Source organism: Heterocephalus glaber, unplaced genomic scaffold, assembly GCF_053883595.1.
Source record: "Heterocephalus glaber isolate CG9 unplaced genomic scaffold, H.glaber_assembly_v1.0 deba00001056, whole genome shotgun sequence".
NCBI lineage: Eukaryota > Metazoa > Chordata > Mammalia > Rodentia > Bathyergidae > Heterocephalus > Heterocephalus glaber.
This window is the reverse complement of record NW_028258182.1, coordinates 394,676-415,418: the sequence shown is the minus strand read 5'-3', so window position 1 is coordinate 415,418 and position 20,743 is coordinate 394,676. Positions and strand designations below refer to the sequence as shown.

Genomic DNA, 20,743 nt, shown 5'->3' with positions numbered 1-20,743 from the left:
AAGGCCTAGGAGGTCAGGCAGTGTGACCCTGAGAAGCCAGTGTGAGAAGCCAAAGGTGCAGTGGAGACCCCAGAAGGTTGGAAAAGCAAGGAACAAGGATCATCCAAGGAAAGCTGCAAGGAGTGAGCAAAGCCAAACAAAGAAAGAAGCAATGGGAGCTATAACCACTAGAACTGCCACAGGGGTGGAGCCACTCAAACCCTTTGGAATTCACAACTTTCCACAGATTGCCAGGGAGGCTGGAAGTGGAAGTGTGGGATTTAATGTGTGCCTTTCTAGATTTTGGACTGGCTTTGGTCCCATTTTTTTTGTATCTCCCTATTTGTACCTTTTGGAATGGAAATGTCTATCCTGTGCCATTGAATGTTGGAAGTGTTTAACTTTTTTTCATTGGTACAGGGGCTCCCTGCTAAGAATTTGCCTTAAATCTTAGAAGAGATTTTGGACTTCGACTTTGCAGTCTTGCTGAAACTTAGAACTTTGACAACTCTTAGAGATGGACTAAATGCTACTTGCATAAAGAGATGTGCACGATTCCTTATGGTGCCAGGGGTGGAATGTTATAGCTTGTGTCTAGATGTCTCCCCAAAGCCTCATCTGGTCATAGCTGGAGCTTTTTCAGAGGTGGCTGGATCTAGAGTATGTGAATGATTCACAGTGCAATGCTAGGATCAAGGGCATTAGGATTAAGGGTGTGAGTGTCACTCGCCTTAAGTAGCCTGGATAAGATATAAGGGATAGAAAGAGCTGTAGTTGGTCCCCTGTTGCTTTGCTACCTTCTGCCTGCTATGAATGGTTTCTCCTCTTTGATGCCTGTCTGCCATGCCACTCTGTCTTGGAGCCAACCGATTATGGACTGAAATTCCTACAAATCTGTGAGCTAAATAAACCTTTCTCCCTTAACTTGCAGGTGTTGGGTATTTTGTCTGAACAACAAGAAAAGTAACTAATACAGGGCCTAATGAATTATACTAAAGTATGCATTTTAAAGATTAGATGATAATTCTGGGAGCCTTAAGTGAGGCTCAATCCCGATATTTTAAAATCTTTGATTAATAAATATTAAATTTCTTGGTTGAATCTCCTACTGAAAAAAACAAAACAAAACAAAAACCCAGGCATTCTTAGAGTCCTTGAAGCAGAACAGTTTGTGGATTCTGATCTACTCCAATCATTAACCACTGGGCTCCTGGAACAACCTGTCCTCGGGCTGCCCATGAAATGACAAAGGGCAACCTCTGAGAACCCCTGGGAATGTGTTTAGTGCAGGGTTGCTTTTGACCACTTTCATCACATTCCCCTTGAGGCACCAATCATTCCAAAGAAACTGATTATAAGTGTACCTCTTTTTCTCTTTTCCTTTAAATGCAGGCACAGCACACCTGTGATCCCAGAACTCTGGGAGGCTGAAGCAGAAGGACAGCAAGTTCCAGCCCAGCCTGGGCAACTTAGCAAGACCCTATCTCAAAATAGAAATAAATGAATGAATAAATAAATAAATAAATAAATAAATAAATAAGAAGGGCTAGGGATGTAGCTTATTGCAAAGGCCCTGGTTCAATCCCCAGTACTGGGAAAAAATAAATGTACTAGCTACATTGTTTGACATTTGTTTTAGTGGATTTCTGCACATTTTCCTCTTGTTCACAAACAATCTCTCTAAATTTTCACATCACTCTCTAAACCAGTAATGTGGATGTGTCTGGGTGTCTCTCAAAGAACTGCAAAAACAAGGATGGGAGGGGGACCAAAACAAAGGGAATACTAGCAAGGAAGGTCAGGATAGGAGACAAATAACTGAGAATAAAAGAGCACATTTCTGACCAAACACAAGAGAGATTTGCTCATCAGCCAAAAATTCCAGCCTCCAAATCTTCCTTCATAATTTCCCAGGTGACAGGAACCTACATCTGAGAATGATATTGGTATAATTAGAAAGGACAGAATGAGGAAGAAGTTCAAACCACCTTATTTTTGAAGATTGTGTCATCCTCTAAGAAACAAGATAACACAGTTCTTCACAGCTGGGCATCAGCCTGAAAACTCAGAGTTCTAGGTGTTTCTCTCACTGGATGGAGGTGACATGTCTGGGTTTGGGGAGATGTGAAATCCTGTCCCCCTGTAAGCAGCTTCAGCATCTCTCAGGGTTACCACTTCCTCACACCTTCCAGGAAAGACCCTGGCACTCTAGAAATGGTTGTTGAACAGAGAGACAATTCCCTCATTCCACCTCTCTGAACCCTGTGTTTTCATCAGAAAATGAGGTGGTGGAGCCAGCTCATCTCTATAGCTCTTTTGGCTCTAAAGACTTCTGGCCCTGGGGCTTTGTCCAGCTGACATTACAGCATAGCCAGTCCTTCTCTTCACAACCAGGTCATCATTGTTTAATAAAGCAAGAAAGTGTGGTACGGTTTAACAATCTCCTACTCTCTGATTCCAGCCTGCCTTATTTTCACTTGTGTTCTGTTTCTTAGTGGCTAAGAGTTAATCGTTTTCATAACCTAGGTACCTGCTTTCATTTGAATTAGCTTTAATTTATACATAGCAGTGCTATGACTTTCTGCTGTAGCTCAAACTGGCTACTTCCCAGGATGTGAAGTGGGAGTGTGATTAATGCATTCCCTTCGCTGGCTTCCTAATCAGGAATCCTCATCCTTCCATGTGGTTTGGCCACCTGGACCCCCAACAACTCAAGCTAGTAAGACAGCTGGACGATATAAATACAAAAATAAATAAGGCAGATTAGAGCCAACATAACTGTAACTGGGTGCAACTCAACCCACAGATGTGATTGTCCCACGGACAGTTTCTGCCTGGGGAGCTCTCAGTGAACACAACTAATGTGCACTCTCAAGCACTGGAGACTTCATGTATTTCCTCTCTTACAAGTCAGTTAGAAGTTTCATTTTTAATATTATTTACTATTTGGCAATAATTTCAAATTTACAGAAAATCTGAAAAAAATAAGAATAGCATAACAAATACCATATATTCTTTGCCCAGATATGCCTGTTGTTAACATTTTACTAAACTTTCTATTTGAATACAAGCTTGCTTTTACAAGTACAAGATTGTATTCTTTTGTATGTATATTTTTCCTAGAATCATTTAATGGAAACTTGCATGTATCATGGCCCTTTAATACATGACTGTGTTCTCCAGAGATATATAGGGTTTTATGTTGAAATTTTTAATTCCTAGCTTATAGCATATATAAAATCAATGAAAATAGAACACTTTCCTTGGGTACAAAATAAGAAGAAATCGATTTTTAAGATAACAAGGAGTAGCTTGATGAATACAAACTATTAAGGTTCCCAATGGTAGCACTTCAAGGATAGCAGCAGAGCAACTTGCGAAAGGTGATCAGGCTGAGGTTTCCTGTCCTGGACCATCAGCTCATCTCATTCCTGGAATTGCCTTGATCCCACCCAAAGAGCAAATGAGAAAGCAAACACCTGTAATTTGGTTTAAAGGAGACAGAGATCCTTGAAGCTAACCAGGTATGTTGACAGCTGCTAGAGTCCCTCCTCCTCTGGGACTAGAACAGGAGACCCAGTAGGTCACTCTGCTCTGTAGACTGGAATACAGAATTGCTACACTCCCAAAAGACAAAATTGGAGAGACAACTCACTTTCAGGGACACCTCTGCTCTGCTCCGCTCCTCTGCTTCCTCCTTTCTTTAAACCTCAGAGGGCAACAACTGCCACCTGCTAAGCCCAGCCAGAATAGTGGTGCAGCTACCCAGGGCACCTCTGCTGTATACCAAACAACATCTGGGATCCAAGACCCACACTAGGACAGTGGCTTCCATGTAAGAGAGAATAAACTATATAAACCCACTATGCTATTAATCATGATCCACACAAATGGCTCTTCTTCCTTTGGCAGAAAATGATTTTTCTTACTTTGCCATTAATTTTAGTGAACTTTATAATATATGACTGCATTCCCTGGAGAGATACAGGGTTTCTCATTGAAATTATTTTTTTCAAATATCTTCCTTATAGCTTCTACAAAGATCAATAAAATAATATTTCCAAGGTACACTTTTTAAAATTAACATACACTTGAAAACGGAAAGGAGAAAGTGGTGTCAAACTCAGGTGTATTTCTCCAATCTCACAAAGGCTAGACATGTTTAAATCAACAGGATTCTTTTGTTGTAAAGATAACTTCAAGGTAACTGTGATTAAATGAATCCCAAATATTCGTGCTGTGCTAAATTTTTATGTTTCACAAAGAGAATTTCACATGAACAATAAAGCAAAGGTAGATTTAAATTGAAAGGAACCCGGGCAGAACGAGCAGGTTTACCCCAGAAGTCTCTCTGTAACATAATTCTATAGCGAGAGTTTTATAAAGACATGTATAAACATGAACTTCCTCTGAAAACAGGCTGGCACAGAAGTGAAGAAAAGCAAAGTAAAAATATGAAGATGTCCGGTTTGGCTCCGGAGGAAACAAAAGATACTGTGATCTACCTTGTTTGGACGCCCTTCGCTGAATCTTCATTTTGGGGAAGGAAGGCCACGAGTAGTTAAAAGGTGAGTCTGAGTCAGAATCCATCTTTTTGTTTTGGTGAAGTGAACAGATGAAGAGTGAAGACTCAGGAAGAACTCGGGCCCAGCTAGGAGGCGAGTCTCCCGAGTGATGTAAAAGGAAGGAATGAGGCTGCATCAAAGAGCTCCCAAACACGGGGAGGGAGAAGCAATAAATGTTTTGCTTCCTTCAGGCATTCAGACATGTAGACCAGCAAGGAGGCTGTAAATATTAAAGCCAAACCAGAGGAGTAGAGGGGGGACAGCGGGGGAAGCTAAGAGTCTCGCTGATACACTGCAGTCCAGTTATTTGAAAGGTCGCTGGGAGCAAATGAATCATTAACTCCCCTCTTGTTGCTGGAAATGGAAACGAAGAAGGAAGGTAACTGGGGTAAGCCGTCTGTGATTCAAGAAAAACCTCCAACACAGGCGCTTGTTTGGCTCGGGAGCTAGAGTATCATTTCTCAGAAAAGCCACCCTGTGTGGTATGAGATAAAGGTTGAGGTTTATGTGTGTGGACAGCCAGAAAGCTTGATTCACAGGCACAGGAAGGCCAGGGGACTTCAGGGGAGGGCTCCTTCCAAAGCAAACCATTCTTTCCCACCATCGGCATCTCGGGCAGCTTTTGGGATCTAAGAGCCAAAACGGCTCTGATAATTCAAACAATCAGTCTCCCAGGTTCTTTTAATCCTAAAGTGGCCAGATACTTCTATGTAGAACTGGACTCATCTTGTTAGAGTCGTACAATGTCATTTATGACCATTTAGTGTAACTGGGATATTTTCTTGAATTGCCACTAAGTTTGGCTGTCAATAATGATTTTGGTGTCTTTATAGTTCCAATCCAAACTTTCAGTCCATCTCAATAGAGCCAGTGACTAATTTGCTGCAAACCAACAATTCTTGCCCAGTCTCCCTGCACGCTTTCCAGTGATTAGCATTCAGTGCAGCCCAGTACTGCCTTCCCATAAATCATGGCAGTGCTCAAACTTACTTCTTTAAGTCTGCAGGCACACAAATACACATGCCCCAAATAAGAACAAGCATAGCAGCCAAAGTCTGCAAAGAAATTATCCTAAGTTTCACAGGAGAATCTATTAAATATTTCTTTCAGTAGGAGTAAGTAAAAAATACTGTGCTTTGCTACATTTTATAAGTGTGTGTTACATCCAAATTAACTAAAGAACATTGGAAACAATATGAAGATCCATTGGATCATGACAGTGTGTGTCTTAATTAATATTCATCTCTTTTCTTCAATTATTTCCCAAATTGTTGGCACTATCATGCCATGCTGTATAAAAAAAACAGCTGCATAGTCTACTCAGTGGTAGCTAATCCTATCTGATTGGGTAGGAGTGTGTGAGGGGCAAAGAAAGAAGATCAGGGAGGAGAGAGGCCATTTAAATTCAAATTCAAGTCAAAATCAGAATTACATGCAGCACTACTGTGATTTTTATATTGCTACATAATCCTATAACTAGAACAAAATGCAACTACTATACCTGCAAATATCACAACTAAATGAAAAGAAATTTGAATAAATTTTCTATTTTGTAGCCTTTAATGTGAGGCATAATTATATATTTTTCTTATTCAGTTGGGTGCACCTTTGTAAGGATAAATTACTCCCAATTTTTACATCAGGTAAGAGAGTTTTAATCCACATAGATCTTTAATAAGAAAATATACAAAACCTTGTGAATTTTTACACTCAGTTTCAGTTTTAGAACCTAGTGTAGTGCTAGGGCTGTGTAGGCATTTGTTGAATTAATGAATAATTCACACTAGTCAGTCACAGCCTTTACATGAGAGCTGTAGTATTTGTAATACATGCTGATGACAAATACCTATCATGGCCCAAAACCTTAGAAAAAACAGTAATACCTCATTTCATGAAAGCTGCTGTTTCCAAACAATTTGGTTCCCAAATATAAGTGTTTGGCAAAATTTTGCTGCTGTTCACAAACTCCACATCAGGTGACAGACACGACAACAGCCATCTTCCCCACACAAACACAAACACAGCCATCTTCCCAAAAATGTAAACAAATTAAGTTCATAAACCGAGGCACCACTGTATTTTAAATACATGTATGTGTTATTTATCACAACAATATCTATATGTGTAAAAAGAATAGTAGCTATGGCTAGAAAAAATCTATTGTGCTCTGAGGCTACTGACAATACTTGGGGTGTACATAGGTCCACAGACCTTGGCTCCTTCCAAGACAGACACTAGTATGGATAATCACTAAACTGAAATAAAAATGTTGGGTCAGGATATTGTTAACTTTCTTCAACTCTACTGTCAAAGGATCCCTGCAATAGAACGTTTCTGAAACAGAAAAAAATAAGACCTAATTCTGAATTGGTGGTTTTTATAGCTACTTATTTTGCTAAAAGTCTAGGGATGCTATACTTACAATATCTTCCTGGTGTTATAAGAAAGAGAGAGACATGTTTTTGATTGAATTAAAAACAGAAGAAAAGAATTACAGTCTATGCAGGATCCCTAACTTGTTTTACTAAGTTGGTCAGATACATGACAAAGTACTCAGGCAGGAGGCTCTCTCAGAGGCCATCAGAATGGGGGGAGGATCATGGCAAGTGTGTGTGCATTGGGGGATGTTCATTAAAATGCAAATGATGAGATTCCTACCAGAGACCTGTGGAATAAGGATCTCTGAGGGTGGTCCAGGAATCTGCACAGCACTTACAAAGAGCACCACCCCCATCTCAGGCCATTCTCTGGCTCAGTGAAGTTTTAGAGCCCCACTAAATTAAAAGATGGATAACTGTAGTCAACAAGTTAGCAACCTGCTCCTCTCTTGACCATCAGTGACAGATTAGAAGAAATTCAGGACAGTGTGGACAGAGAGAGAGAGAGAAGAAAAAAAAATCTGGTTAAAAAAAAAAAAGCATTTTTATTAGCTCAGATGCCAGGTGCATTCATTTTTATCTAACTTCGCAAAAGCATAGTCCTTGTTGACCAATTACATATCAATTGATTGTTAATATGGAAATTTTTTTTTTTGCTTACATTCTTTTATTGGTACATTTTAGGTATACAATTCATTTATATTTATCATTGGGGGCTTGTACCTATACATGATGCATCTTGGTTCTTATTTTTTCCCCATTACCTGTGCACCCTTCACACCCTCCACCCTTCCCTATTTACATAGACTTTGTTTCCATTTTTTTCTTTTCTCATAGTTTTTCCTTTCCCTTCTTTCCTTTCCCCTTCCCCTCCCACTTCCCCTGCCCTTTGGACCTTTTCTTCCTATTTCAAATTATCAATTATTCATTATTTTGACCAAAAAAAACCTTCTCAACCAATGCATGTAAAAATACCTCTAATATCAAGAGATTTCTCAATATTCTCAATTGCTTTTCTGTATATCAATATTTTATAAGAATGAAGTGATTTCCACTCAGCAGCCATGCAGAGTAAACATGTAAAGTGGAGCAAAAATATTGTTTGTACAACCCACTTTATTTTAGGCCAGCTCATTTTCTCTCTCACCATAGACTTTCTCCTGAATGTCAGTCATTTATCTTTATTGTTTTCTATAGTAATTAAAGTGGTTTTATTCATCGTCTCAATATAATTACATGTAAATTAATTCAAGGTGTCATTTACATTTCATTCATATTCAACAGATAAATTCATCTGCTGACTGCCTCATTGCAATTACAGCTGGAAGAACTCAAAATATATCTCCCAGGCCACCTTGTCACCAGATATCCTATAACCATTAGAGTACAAGAATGCAAACAACTTCACAGAAAACACCTTTATCATACTACACATACTTTAAGCAGAAAATCCTTTACTTAGAAAATCACCTCCATGAGAATACAATCATGTAAAGAAGATGCTACTACTTTGAAGTTTCAGCTTTCTGGGAGAAAACTTCTCTCCATCTGCTTCATATAACTGACACGTCACCCGCCTTTCAACCTTGATAAAATTAAATCTCCTCAAAGGAATATTGATATCTAGATTGGAGTTATAGTATTTGTGGGGTTTCTTATCCTCCAAAGGAACCCCAAATTCCCTGAGGCCAAGAACTGTGTCTTACTGATATTTTTAAGGAGCCACATGCTATTTGTGATAACATGCTAATTGTGATATATCAAGAGTAAGAGCTGCCTAGAAAATTAGTAACCATGATTTTGGGTGTGTCTGTGGAGGCCTGGCACATAGGCCAGCAAACTGAGGAGGGAGACCCACCCTGCTTGTGGATAGAATCAAAAGGGAAGAAGGAAGAAGTGTTCCCGTTTTGAAAAAGCTCCAGGCTTTGATGTTGCCTTCAGGCACTGGTTTCCAGTTTCTTCAGTCTTTGATGCAGACTTGCACCAGTGACTCTAGCTAGAGTGAGCTTCTCGGCCTTCAGCCTTTGACAGCTACTGGATCCTCTGGCTGGTCAGTGTGTAGCCAGCCATCGTGGACTCTCCCACCTCTAATCTCATGAGCCCACCTAATAAATCACCTTGTATAATTATACATATATTTTCTATTGATGCTGTTCCTCTAGAGAACCTTCACTAATACACTATTTTTTTAACTCTTGGATTTTGGAGACATATATATAAAGCAACTCTGTCCCTTATTTACTTCAAAGCCCTTGCCAAGTCACTCCTCTTTCTGAGCCATGGTTTTCCCATATAAAATGAGATTATGAATAGAATAGAGGTTGCAGAAACAACACCAGGCACATTCAGCCATTTGATCTCTGACAAAGGGGCCAAAAACAAACACTGGAGGAAAGATAGCTTCTTTAAAGGGTGCTGGAAAAACTGGCTATCTACATGCAGAAGATTGAATATAGACCCATATATCTCACCACGTACTAAACTAAAATGAAAATGGATCAAAGATCTGAATATTAAAGCAGAAACACTTAATCTTCTGAAAGATACAATAGGTAAAACTCTTGAGGACACAGGCATAGGCAGACTTTCTGAACAGATCTCAACGGCACAAGAAATAGTATCATGAATCAACAAACGGAATCATATCAAATTAAAAATTAAAAAGGACAGCAAAGAAAATAACCTACAGAGCAAAGAGAAAACCTACAGAATAGAAAAAAATTTTGTCAGCTATTCCTCAGACAGAGGGTTAATAAGTAGAATATATAAAGGACTTTTAAAAAATTTAGACCCCTCAAAAGACCCAATCAAAAAATGGGCAACCGAAATGAATAGACATTTCTCAAAAGAAGTACAAATGGCCAGTAAGCACATGAGAAAAATGTTCAACATTGCTGGCCACTAGAGAAATATAAATTTAAAAAACACTGAGATTCTATCTCACTCCAAAAAGAATGGCTATCATCAAGAAATCAAATACTAACAAACGCTGGTGAGGCTGCAGGGGAAAAGAAACCTTTCTACATTGCTGGTGGGAATGTAAACTAGTACAACAACTATGGAAATCAGGATGGAGATTTCTCAAAAAACTAAAAAAGAAATTCCATTTGACCCAGCTATTCCCCTTCCAGGTATCTTCCCCAGAAAGTTAAAGATATCATATTACATTGAATGCATACTCATGTTTATAGCAGCACAATTCGTAATAGCTAACTTTTCAAAGTGGCCTATATGTCCATCAACAGATGAATGGATAAAAAATATGACATTTATACACAGTGGAGTTTATTTTGCTCTCCCATAAAGAAGGACAAACTTGAGTAATCTGCAAGAAAAATACATGTATTTTGAAACTATAATGTTAAATGAAGTAACTCAGACACACAAGCTTAAATGCCACATGATTTCTCTTATATGAGAAACCAAAATGAAAAGCGAAAGAAAAGATTGATAATAGGAAGAAAGGAGATAGATTTTGTTCAAATGGGAAGGTAATCAAGAAGATGGAGGGAGGGCCAGGTATTTAGCTCAGTGGCACCTTGCCTGCCTGGTAAGTGCAAGGTCCTGAGTTCGATCCCCAGCACAAAAAAAAAAAAAAGAAGAAGAAGATGGAGGGAGAGGAGAGGGATGGTAGGGAAAGGGGATGATAAAAAGAATTAAGATTATATAATTTCCATGTACCAACTCCCTACAAAGAATGTAATCATTATGTAATACAAACATGTATTAACAATAACTAAAAACTGAGAGAAAAACATGAAATGGGATCCTAACTTCTCTACCTTGGAGGATTACTGTAAGGAACAAATGAGATTACAACAGCAAGGAACTTAAATTTTTAACCAGCTTTAAATACTAAGTATAAATAAAATTTCCTTTCATTAAAGTTTCCTTTCATTATTTTTTTTTCAAAACTGCAAGAGGGCAATGTGCAAGAAGTTCCAAGAACATCATACCAAGAAAACAAACAAAAAAAAAAAAAGAAGAAGAAGGAGGAGGAGGAGGAGGAGGAGGAGGAGAAAGCAGCTGAGGAGCCTTCCTTGCCCTGGAAGTGAGGACTGTGGACTGTGGACGTGAGGAACGCTAGAGGTGGGAGAAGCACGAATGTGAGCCAAGAGTCTGGACAGAGAGAGAGTTGAGGGGTAGAAAAAGCTCTTGTTGTAGCCTAAGGAAAAAGAAATTCTTCATGGTAGGAAGAATTCATAGGCTTAGGGAAAGCAACATCTAAAATTACATTTTAAGTTTTCCTTGATTGTATTCCAATTCCAATTTTCTTAAACCAAGTTTCTTACATAAATATTCACAGATATTTTTATCACTTAAAATTCAAAGTTCAAGTTCATGTTTTATAGACTTTTATACAGTTAAGCACATGCAAGTAAGTTAATTATGATGTATCAAAGGAACATTTAAATAATTAATTTTAACATCAACTCTAAACTATTTATTAATTTCATATTACTGAAGCTAAAATTTCCATAAAACATGATGGATAATACTGATTTTTAAAAGAAGGGCAGGCTTATCTTGTATACACCACTGGGATTTTTTTGAGGCACTTTCAACTGGCAGAGTAACAAAATATATGAGTGTATAACCTATGCGTATATGTACATCCACAAATATTTATACAGTATGTGAAACCATATAGGTAAGTGTATACTGTGTGTACAGGTCTAATCTATTCCTGAAACCAAGGAAAAAGTTGAACAAACCCTCTAGGTTTTAGTTATTTGCTTTTATCACAATTTTGGAGGTCACATAGCTAAGCAGTACAGCCTCATTCATTAGCTTTGCTATGGGTAACACCTCTGATTTGTGGGTTAGGATGCTAATAATTGCCTAAATTGTTCTTCAGGAACCTGGAAGTACCTTAAACTGTTTGAAACCACCAGCTCTTCACTTGGGCTTGCACAAAGGTCTATTGGGTGATCACCTGACATCAAAGGGCCGAAAACTCCACCCTCAGAGCATGCAACACTGCCATTTTCTGAGCAAGCATCCCGTCAAGAGCCGTGCTCTGATAATCATGCACAAATCACTAATTTACCTCCAATCACCTTCCCCTACCCCTAAGATCACCATAAATACCTCAAAACCCTCTCTCCTGGGAGGTAGATTTGACCATTGGGGATCCTCAAGTTTGGTCAACTCATAAATAAATTCTTTGTCTTTTGCAAAACTTGTCACTTCAGGGAATGGCATACTGCACAGCAGGCAAACCTGACCGCATTTGGTAACTTGATTACGTGGTTCATCCCACCCTCCTCGTTTTGCTTATCTTTAGGCTCCCACTGCAACAGTGAGAAACCTGGCACCAACTGTCCATCATCCAATTCCAGGGTATCTGTATAGTGGTACTAGAATTGTTAATCTGCATTCCTGTGAGAAAAAAACTTTACAACTAGAGCACAGTGCTTCTATATAGTTTATTATGACTTTATTCTTACAAATTTCACTCATTTTCAAAGTTATTTAAGTCTGCACCTTCTCCCTCAAATAATCCGCCTTCAGTTTGTTTCATAAATTTTTAATGCATAGATTACTTTGTCACATCTTCCTGCCTCAATTTTTAAAAATTTGCACACATTAAGGTTTATTCCCTGTGCTGTAAAGTTCTGTGTTCTGACAAATGCATGCTACCATGTACCCTCAATTAATGAGTCATAAAAAATCTTTTCACTACACTAAAATGCACACACAATACACACATACAATGATGAATACATGTAAAAAGGATGTAAGAACCAACTAAAAGAGTTTAAACTACTAAAGTTTAAATACTTTGACAACCATTAAAGTACTACAGATTATTATTCAAATTGTAAATTGTTTACATCTGTGTATTACCCACACAGATATAAACAATTGAGTGAATAAGTAATGGGTGTGGTGGGGTAAAGATACAAATCTCCTATGCAAAAGAATTCCAAATAATTTATGGAGCCGTTCCACTCACAAGACAGTGAAACTCTGTAAGTGTGGGCTATGTATCTTGACTTCCTTGCAAAGAGCACCATATAGGGGCGGGGATGTAGCTCAGTGATGCTGCACCTACCTGGCAAGCGCAAGGTCCTGAGTTTGATCCCGGTATGGGGCGGGGTAGGGATAGGGGCACAGTATGGAAAGGAGACTGAGGAAGAGCAATTTTACAGTGGAAAAAAGGACAAGCACTACCACGGCCAGGTAATCAAGGTCAGTTCCACAGGAACTGACAATGTTGACAGCTCTGGAACCCTTGAGATGGTGGCATGATGGTGGTACTTTCCCTGTGTGGTCTTCCTTCCAAAACCCATAACCTTAGTGTAATGATAGGGTGTCCAAAAAACCTCAAAAAATGACATTCTGACCAGTGTTTACCAAAACTGTCAGGCTTATCAAAAAATAAATAAAGTGTGAGAAACTCTCACAGCCAGAAATGCCTAAGAACACGACTAAATATAACATGGTATCCAGATGGTATCCAGGGTCAGAAAATGGAAATTGGGTTAAAAATAAGGAAGTCTAAAATCTAAATAAAGTAAATCTAAAACTTTCTTAAAAAATAAAGTTTATTTAAAAATGGAAAGAAGCCAGGCTTTGTGGTGCATGCCTGTAACCCCAGCACTCTGGGAGGCTGAAACAGGAGAATCACAAGTTTGAGCTCCACCTAGGCAACTTAGCAAGATCTTGTCTCAAAAGAAAAAAGAAAAAAGGCTGGTGATACAGATCAGTACAAAGGCCCTAGGTTCAATCTCCAGTATAGCCAAAAAAAACAAAACAACAACAACAAAAAAAAAAAACAGTTAAGAATGGGACCAAAACATACAAAGACTATGTTCCTTAATTTCAGATGTAAAGTTAAGTGAATGTCTGCATTCCTTACTCATATATGTAGAACACAGTTGAGCAATACATTATATTTCTTTTTGCTTAAGGTCTTACTATGTAAGGTTACCATGTAACTCTGAGTGAACTGATTTGGCAAATACTATATGTTGAAAATAATTCTAACTTATCAGAAAAAAATAGTGCTATTTCTTTGGTTGTTAATAACCCTAACCCCAATGAGAAGTTCGCATTTGACAACTGTGGTGTAGGGAATGTAAATCCATCAGATCAGCTGAAATCTTTTTTTTTGGTACCGGGGATCAAACTTGGGTCCTTGCGCTTGCACTGCAGGCAGCGAAACCACTGAGCTAAATCCCTGGCCCTCAGCTGAAATCTTATTGGCTGACAATTCTCAAAAACCTGGATGAACCCTCCCTGCTCACTCCAAGTTTTCTTCTTAAATTCTAGACACCTTCACTTCACTCTTTATTCTGACTTGGTGTTATTTTATTGGGCCATTGCTGGCATCACTTCTCCCTATACTTCAGCTCCACACCTTCTTTAGCAGAGTCTCATAATAGGAAGCATAAGGTCTAATGGCTTTCCTGTCCATGCCTGAATTAAAGGATGGTGCTTCATAAAAATGGCTTCCTAATTAGCCTCTCTAAAATTTACAGCAAATTGTCCCAATAAATTGTTACTGCTTGTGCTGCCTGGCACGATAACTATCCAGAATCTTCATTTCCCTAAAGTCTCTTCCAAAGGATTAAGCACTAGATATTTTTTAAAAATCAAGCCTAAACTCCCCAAAACACACTCAAGCAGTACTCAACACTCCCTCACCAAAGGGATTCTTTTGTAAGTGCCAGTATTCAAAGTGTTCAACACAAGAAAATAGGAAGAAAACTCTGGGTGTCATTTTGACTTTCCATAAAACAAATTTCATAATATCACTCTTAGAATATACCTCAAATTTTTTCCTTTCTTTCATATTTAAATCCTTTGTAGTTTCCTTAAGATCTTATACTTGCTTGAATTTGTAAACTAATCATTTTATTTAAACATCAAAATAGAGTGTTCTCTAAGGACAGAAACTATGAAATTTACTTACTCACTTAGCTGGTTTATTTGGGGTTGAGGATCTTACTTTGGAGAAGGAAAATTTTACAGTTCAGAGAATTGTCATTTTTTTCCTTCCCTCAATACATTTCAGAAATTAAATTTGGTTTGTAAGATGAGGGAAAAGAAGACAATCTAGAATACACTACAGGTAGGGTAGTGCGAATGCCAACTGAGCAGCAGACCTGCTGCGATGCCCATACATTAGGGAAAACATCAACCCCCTCCTTTCGGCCCATTCTGTAGACTTCAGAGTCCAGTAAGTGACTTTCTAACAGCAAATTACAGTCACTTAATTCCTTCCTTTTTTTTTTTCACGTTTCATCATCTCATTTAAGTCCTGGTAGCTGGAAAGTTTTTTCAATCCTTTTTTGGGGGGGCCAGTTTTCCCATTTCCCACAGATCTGCTATGTGGATAGTGATAGTCACTGAAAATCTGCAAATCTAATACAAATGGGCTTCCACTCATTTCTTCTGTAATCAGTTGAAATAAAAGCAGAACCCCATTTCTCAATTCCAAAAGTACAAAAACCCAGTAAATCAAGGATGACCTCAGCACTGCTGAACTCCCCAAGGGTTGCTGGCTGTGGTTCTCAACCTGGGCTGCACCTGAAAATCACCTGGGGCTGATCCGCAACTCCTGGCTTGCTCCAGACCAATTTAAGTAGCTTTCTCCAGTGTGGCATTGGGCTTTGGTATTTTAAAAGCTCCAGTTCCAATGCAGAGGCAGAATTTAGAATTAGAGGATAACACAGTACTTAAATTAGCAACTCCTAACCGCCCCTGAATTTCACATAGCTCTTTTTTATTTTATATCTTTGAGCAGACAATGAGAAAAACCTTAGACCTATCCTTATGCCAGACACATCCTAGACTTGGGACTTTTAAGTCTTGTGGTTGTTTTCAATCAGAAGAAAAGACAATAAAATAGTCTACATACTTCCAGCAAGGCTTTCATTTCTTTGTATCTCCTAGTCTGTAGTTTATATTCACATTTATTTTAATTTATGAGATGAAAGTCTGTCAATAAATACCCCACTGGTCTCATTTAAAGAAAAACATTTCATTCACATTCCACAAGGAGAATTTTCCCCAATGAAGGCACAGATATAAAAGGTGGAACACACTTGATAAAAGAACCAGACTGAGCTCATAACATGCAGCATTCCAGTAAGTCAGCATTTTTTTTCTACCAAACAGTTTTTAAAATCTCAACAACAGAAACAAGATTTCATCATGAGCAAAAGAAATAAAATTATAATCCAAATTTATACAGATAACTCTGTACTCACAATCCTGGCAACTTGGACTATTTTCCTGGACTATTTCTCTAGCTTCTACCATTTTATTCAAAACCAAATCACAAGTAAGATTTAGTTTATATTTGAGAGATGCCCCTCAATAAATGAATGAATGAATGAAATCTGCAGAACCTTCTCTATCTCAGGGCATAGAGAAAGATCTGTCAAAAATTAGGCTTTTAACTTCATTTTTCAAAAGGATAAGAGCCCTGCCAAGTTTCCCTTTTCCTCTTCTTTTAAATTTTCATTCATGTTTCACGCAACATTCCCAAGATTTCAATCTAGATACACATCTGCTATTAAGTAACAGCCAGGAAAAGGTCAGCTTCCACTTACAGGGGCCCTGGCTCTTAAAGATTCCACACTTGAGATCCTGTTTGGAACCTTCTCAAAAGTTAATTTTCCCAGGCAACTTAAAAGTGCTATTTTACAAGTATTTGTAGCTCAGTAGCATTAATTCCATTTCCAAACTTCGTTAATATAAGAAGAAATGAGAAAATAACCTAATTAGCTCTCCTTATTTGGTTGTTTGCCAGGCTAGCATTATGGACTCCACAGTCTCCACTCAGCTCACTATCGGAATCCAGGGCCTGAACCTCTACCAGGTGACCCAGCAATGGAGATCTTGAGAACATAATGTTTTGGTTGAGAGGGACTGTTCCTTTAGATGTTCTAATCATTTCCTACCAGTTTCCCTTTGCTGGTGTTTCTCTGAAACCTCCTCTGTGGGGGCTTTCTTCTCCCCCTTGGATTCCTCCTCAATCAAGAATGGTCTGTGTTTCCCAGCTTAAGAAATATGAACCTCAGATTCTAGTGTTTCCCTCTGTTTCTGCTTACTTTTCTTTGCAATTGATCTGTAGACCAATTGTATTGTTCTGTTTTCACGTCAAGTCAGGTTTCCTTCCACACCAGCTTTGGGCCATCTGTTTCCCTACAGCCTATCTCCCAGTCCCAATATCCACCAGGAAGCTTTCCACATAAGTAAACAATAATAGCAATGCAATACCCGAAGTTTAAAAAAAAATAGCTGCAATTTCAGCCCCCGTATGTACTGACCAGGCCGCTCTGTAACATCAAAAATACACATGTGATGTAAGCAAAAAATACAGTGAATATTTAAAAATTTTTTAAGTTTGTTACAGCAAAAGACACATTTTCTTGAATCTTCCTCAAACTACTGTACACCCCTCACTTCAAACACATTTACCTCATGGTTCTTGCCACTTTCTGAAGCAATTCTGGAAGTCTTCTTTCGTGAGTGTCTTTAGTTACACAGTCATGCCTGCCTTGATATTCTGAATGGATTCAAAGCATTTACCTTTCATGGTCATTTTGATTTGAAGGATGAGCCAGGAGTCACATGGTGCCAGGTCTGGTGAATAAGGTGGATGAGGACTCACCGTGATGTTTTTATGAGCCTGCTTTTCCACCCAATGGCACTCAGCAGCTACATTCACTCCTCATAAAGACTTTCAAAAAAGAAGACCTCCAGAATGCTTTAGAAAGTAACAAAAGTGATGAGATTAGTGTGTTTGAAGTGAGGGGGAGTATTTCTAGGGGAATTAATGGCAATGTATCTTTTACTATAATTTTTTTTAAAACTGAAATATTCACTATATTTCAATCACATCTTGTATTATTAAGAGTTTTTGTTTTGGATAACATATTTGTGAGAAGGATCTATAACATTTTCTCTTTCTTCTTGTGAAAATACTCCATGTTTTTTGTAGAAAACGTACAGCATTATTTTTAGCTACCTTCTAAAAACAGAGCTTACTTATGGTATGTCATGGTAAATAAATAATGCAGGATACAATTCCTATTGTTTATAGAATCCCAACTATGTAAAAAAAAAAAAAAAACCACTAGTAGAAAATCCATCCAAATTTAATAGTAGTTGTCTTTGGGTGGAGAATGATAAGGATTTTTTTCTTTTTTCTATTCTTTCTGTAATTTCCAATTTTCTACTGTATTACTTACATAATTATAAAAGACTAAATTAATTTTTCCAAGAGGCTTATTTAACAAGATGCTATGTCTAAACTCCTCTTTGGCACTCATGCTAAGCTAGACCTGCAATGGCAGATGCGACACTGATTCATACCAGAGTTCTGAAGTGTCAAAATTCCCCAAGCAAAAAAAAAAAAAAAAAAATTCCCCAAGCAAAGAGATGACAGCTAGTTCCAACCCCACCTCTCCCCATGTCTGTCTGTCTCTCCCTACCATAGGGAAAGTGAAAACATGCTTACGTATTTCTTGTTTTATCATGTCAATTTCACCAATCCTTCATTTTTTCCATGCACATAATCACAACATATACAACCTTAGCTGAATAAATTTCATACAAACTTTAATGCAGATAATAGGTGATCAGCTAGGGTAAGAAAATCAGGTTTGGTGTGAGTGTCACTACATCTCATCTATCACTCCCATCTTCACACTCTGGAATGGCCCTCGCTGACAGAGTAGGACCATCACCTTCTACAAGCTTTGAGAATTCACCTGAGACACTGGCCCTCTGGCTTCACAGTCCTTAAGCAGGAAATTAATTTTAACTGGAAAATTTTAATTTCTAACCACAACCACCCAGTTTCCTTTTTTCAGATTCAGATTTTTAAAAAGGAGGTTGCATGACAGTGGCTAATCACACCATTCATGGCTCTAGTGATTCAGTGATAGTTTTATACATCTTTGTTTGCAGTCAGGATTCCAGTATGGAACCTGGGCTCACCCTCCATTGTATTCCCCACAGGCCGTCCATTTATTCCTGCAAGATGTTCGCTGGCTGCCCACTGTTGATCCTAGCTCTGCTTAAAGTTTTGATCTACATGTTTCTAAAAACATGTAGCCTTGTTAACTTGAGCCAACTGGAACCTTTTTTCCTTCTTTGCTTCAGCATTTATCCAGTCATTTCATTTACCTACCTTTTTTCTACGGCCTTCAAATGCCTTGCTCTGTCTCCCCATAGTAGCTGCCTAGAGTATGAAGGAGCCCTACTCTTCACTGTGGCAGTAACAAACTCTTCTTCAACTGGTATCTCTCCCATTTGACCAAATCCCTGGGCCCCTGTAGCAACCACAGAAAGTAGAAGCATTGGCCCTACACTCAAACTAAATGGAACCTTACTGTCAACTCCACACTGAGGTGGTTCTGGGGGGCTGGCCTGCATGTGCTTAGCAGCCGTTACCCACCCAAGGCATTATCCTTCCAATCACCAGTCATTTTTGGTCTATCAACCAGTGGCAGTGTGATTCTTGATGCTTTGAGGGGCTACTAAGAACAACACAAAAGGAACTTACTCTGGCCTGCCCTGCACAATACAATAAAATTAAAATTACACATTCACTTCTTTAGCATGTTGGTCACACATCCCATGCTCAACAGACATAGGTGATTGTTGGCTACCATTCTGGGCAGCACATCTAGAGAACATGTTCATCACCACAGAACATTCTCCTGTGACCCTGACACAGTATCTGAGACCACAGAGAGCAGGGATCACTCTACAGTCAGCAAAGACGTCCACCTCTATCCCACATATTTGACCAGCAGCTCCTGGGGGATGGGTCAAGGCTTCTGAAGTGCCCTCTGGGAAGCACCGTGTCCTACTCCATCTAACTATGGTGCACTTCTTGCTGCCCCTTCTTAGTACCAGGCAATTCCTGTAAAATCTATTATCATCTTCTTTGCATAAATTCAGGAGAGTTTTTGAATCCAGACAGTTTAAATGAACAACAAAACAAATGCTAGTGCCAGAAACCCTCCTCCGTGGCCCTTTTCTTAAGTCACTGACGAAAATGACACATTTGTCTCTCCCCAGACCGTCCTAATTTACTCCGCTTCAGACAAAGTGACTTTACTGACAAAGCTCAGATGGGCTCCAGGATAGTGCAGGTTCTGTAGCCAAAGTCTCCCTACCCAGCAGGTATACCCACCCATTGCAGACTGGAGTGGTTTTTAAAGTCTAAAATTAAAATAACCCTACTATTTAATACTTTTAATGGCTAACCCACCCAGTCCCCCCCAGCAATTTGTCTCAGTACACATTCCTCAAAGCACACATTCCTGGGAACCTGATGCAGTTTGTAGATGACACATCCCATATGTGAGTAACAACAATGGCTCCCAGAGGCCCACAACCATTTAGACAAGATGTTTGCTTTTCTTTCTTCCTCTTCCTCCACTTTGTAAAGTCAATTATTAATCTTATCTTACCTAGCAGAAACATTACAGACATGGGTATTGCTGTGGTCACAGCATCTACAGAGTCCTTCACCCCTGGACTCAACCTAAATGTAACCTAGACACAGAAGTGCACATCTTAGACACGTAAGTGCACGGCTAAGTTTCTGCTTTGATTTCAGGAGCCCTCAGGCAGGGAGAGCCAGCAAGCCACTTCTGACCTGCGGCCATGAGAGAGAAATGCAGTCAGCAGCTACTGTGAGTGCTTCCTCCTTGCTGGCTCCACACTGCTGACTTCTGAACTGCTGTGATTGCTCTGTCGGTCGTGTGTCTGCCTAACGTGCCAACCACACTGCCACTACCCCTGGGGGAGCAGTGCACAAGTCTGCTCGGGGTGTGTTGACAGGTC

The 20,743-nt window shown here is 39.0% G+C and overlaps 1 protein-coding gene across 5 annotated transcripts in view; it reads right to left on the bottom strand.

The window, feature by feature from the left end:
• Positions 1 to 20,743, bottom strand: part of Arhgef28 (Rho guanine nucleotide exchange factor 28) — a 328,072-nt gene that overhangs the window by 121,251 nt on the left and 186,078 nt on the right. The window contains exon 1 of one of the 5 annotated variants that reach the window (XM_087209585.1): positions 4,485 to 5,636. The exons of 3 other annotated variants lie outside the window; for them this stretch is intronic. In XM_087209585.1, coding sequence (XP_087065711.1) covers positions 4,485 to 4,680 — 196 coding nt within the window. In that variant the 5' untranslated portion in view covers positions 4,681 to 5,636. Of the gene's footprint in view, positions 1 to 4,484; positions 5,637 to 20,743 lie in introns of those variants that run through there. One more of the 5 variants, XM_013069038.3, reaches the window with a different exon arrangement.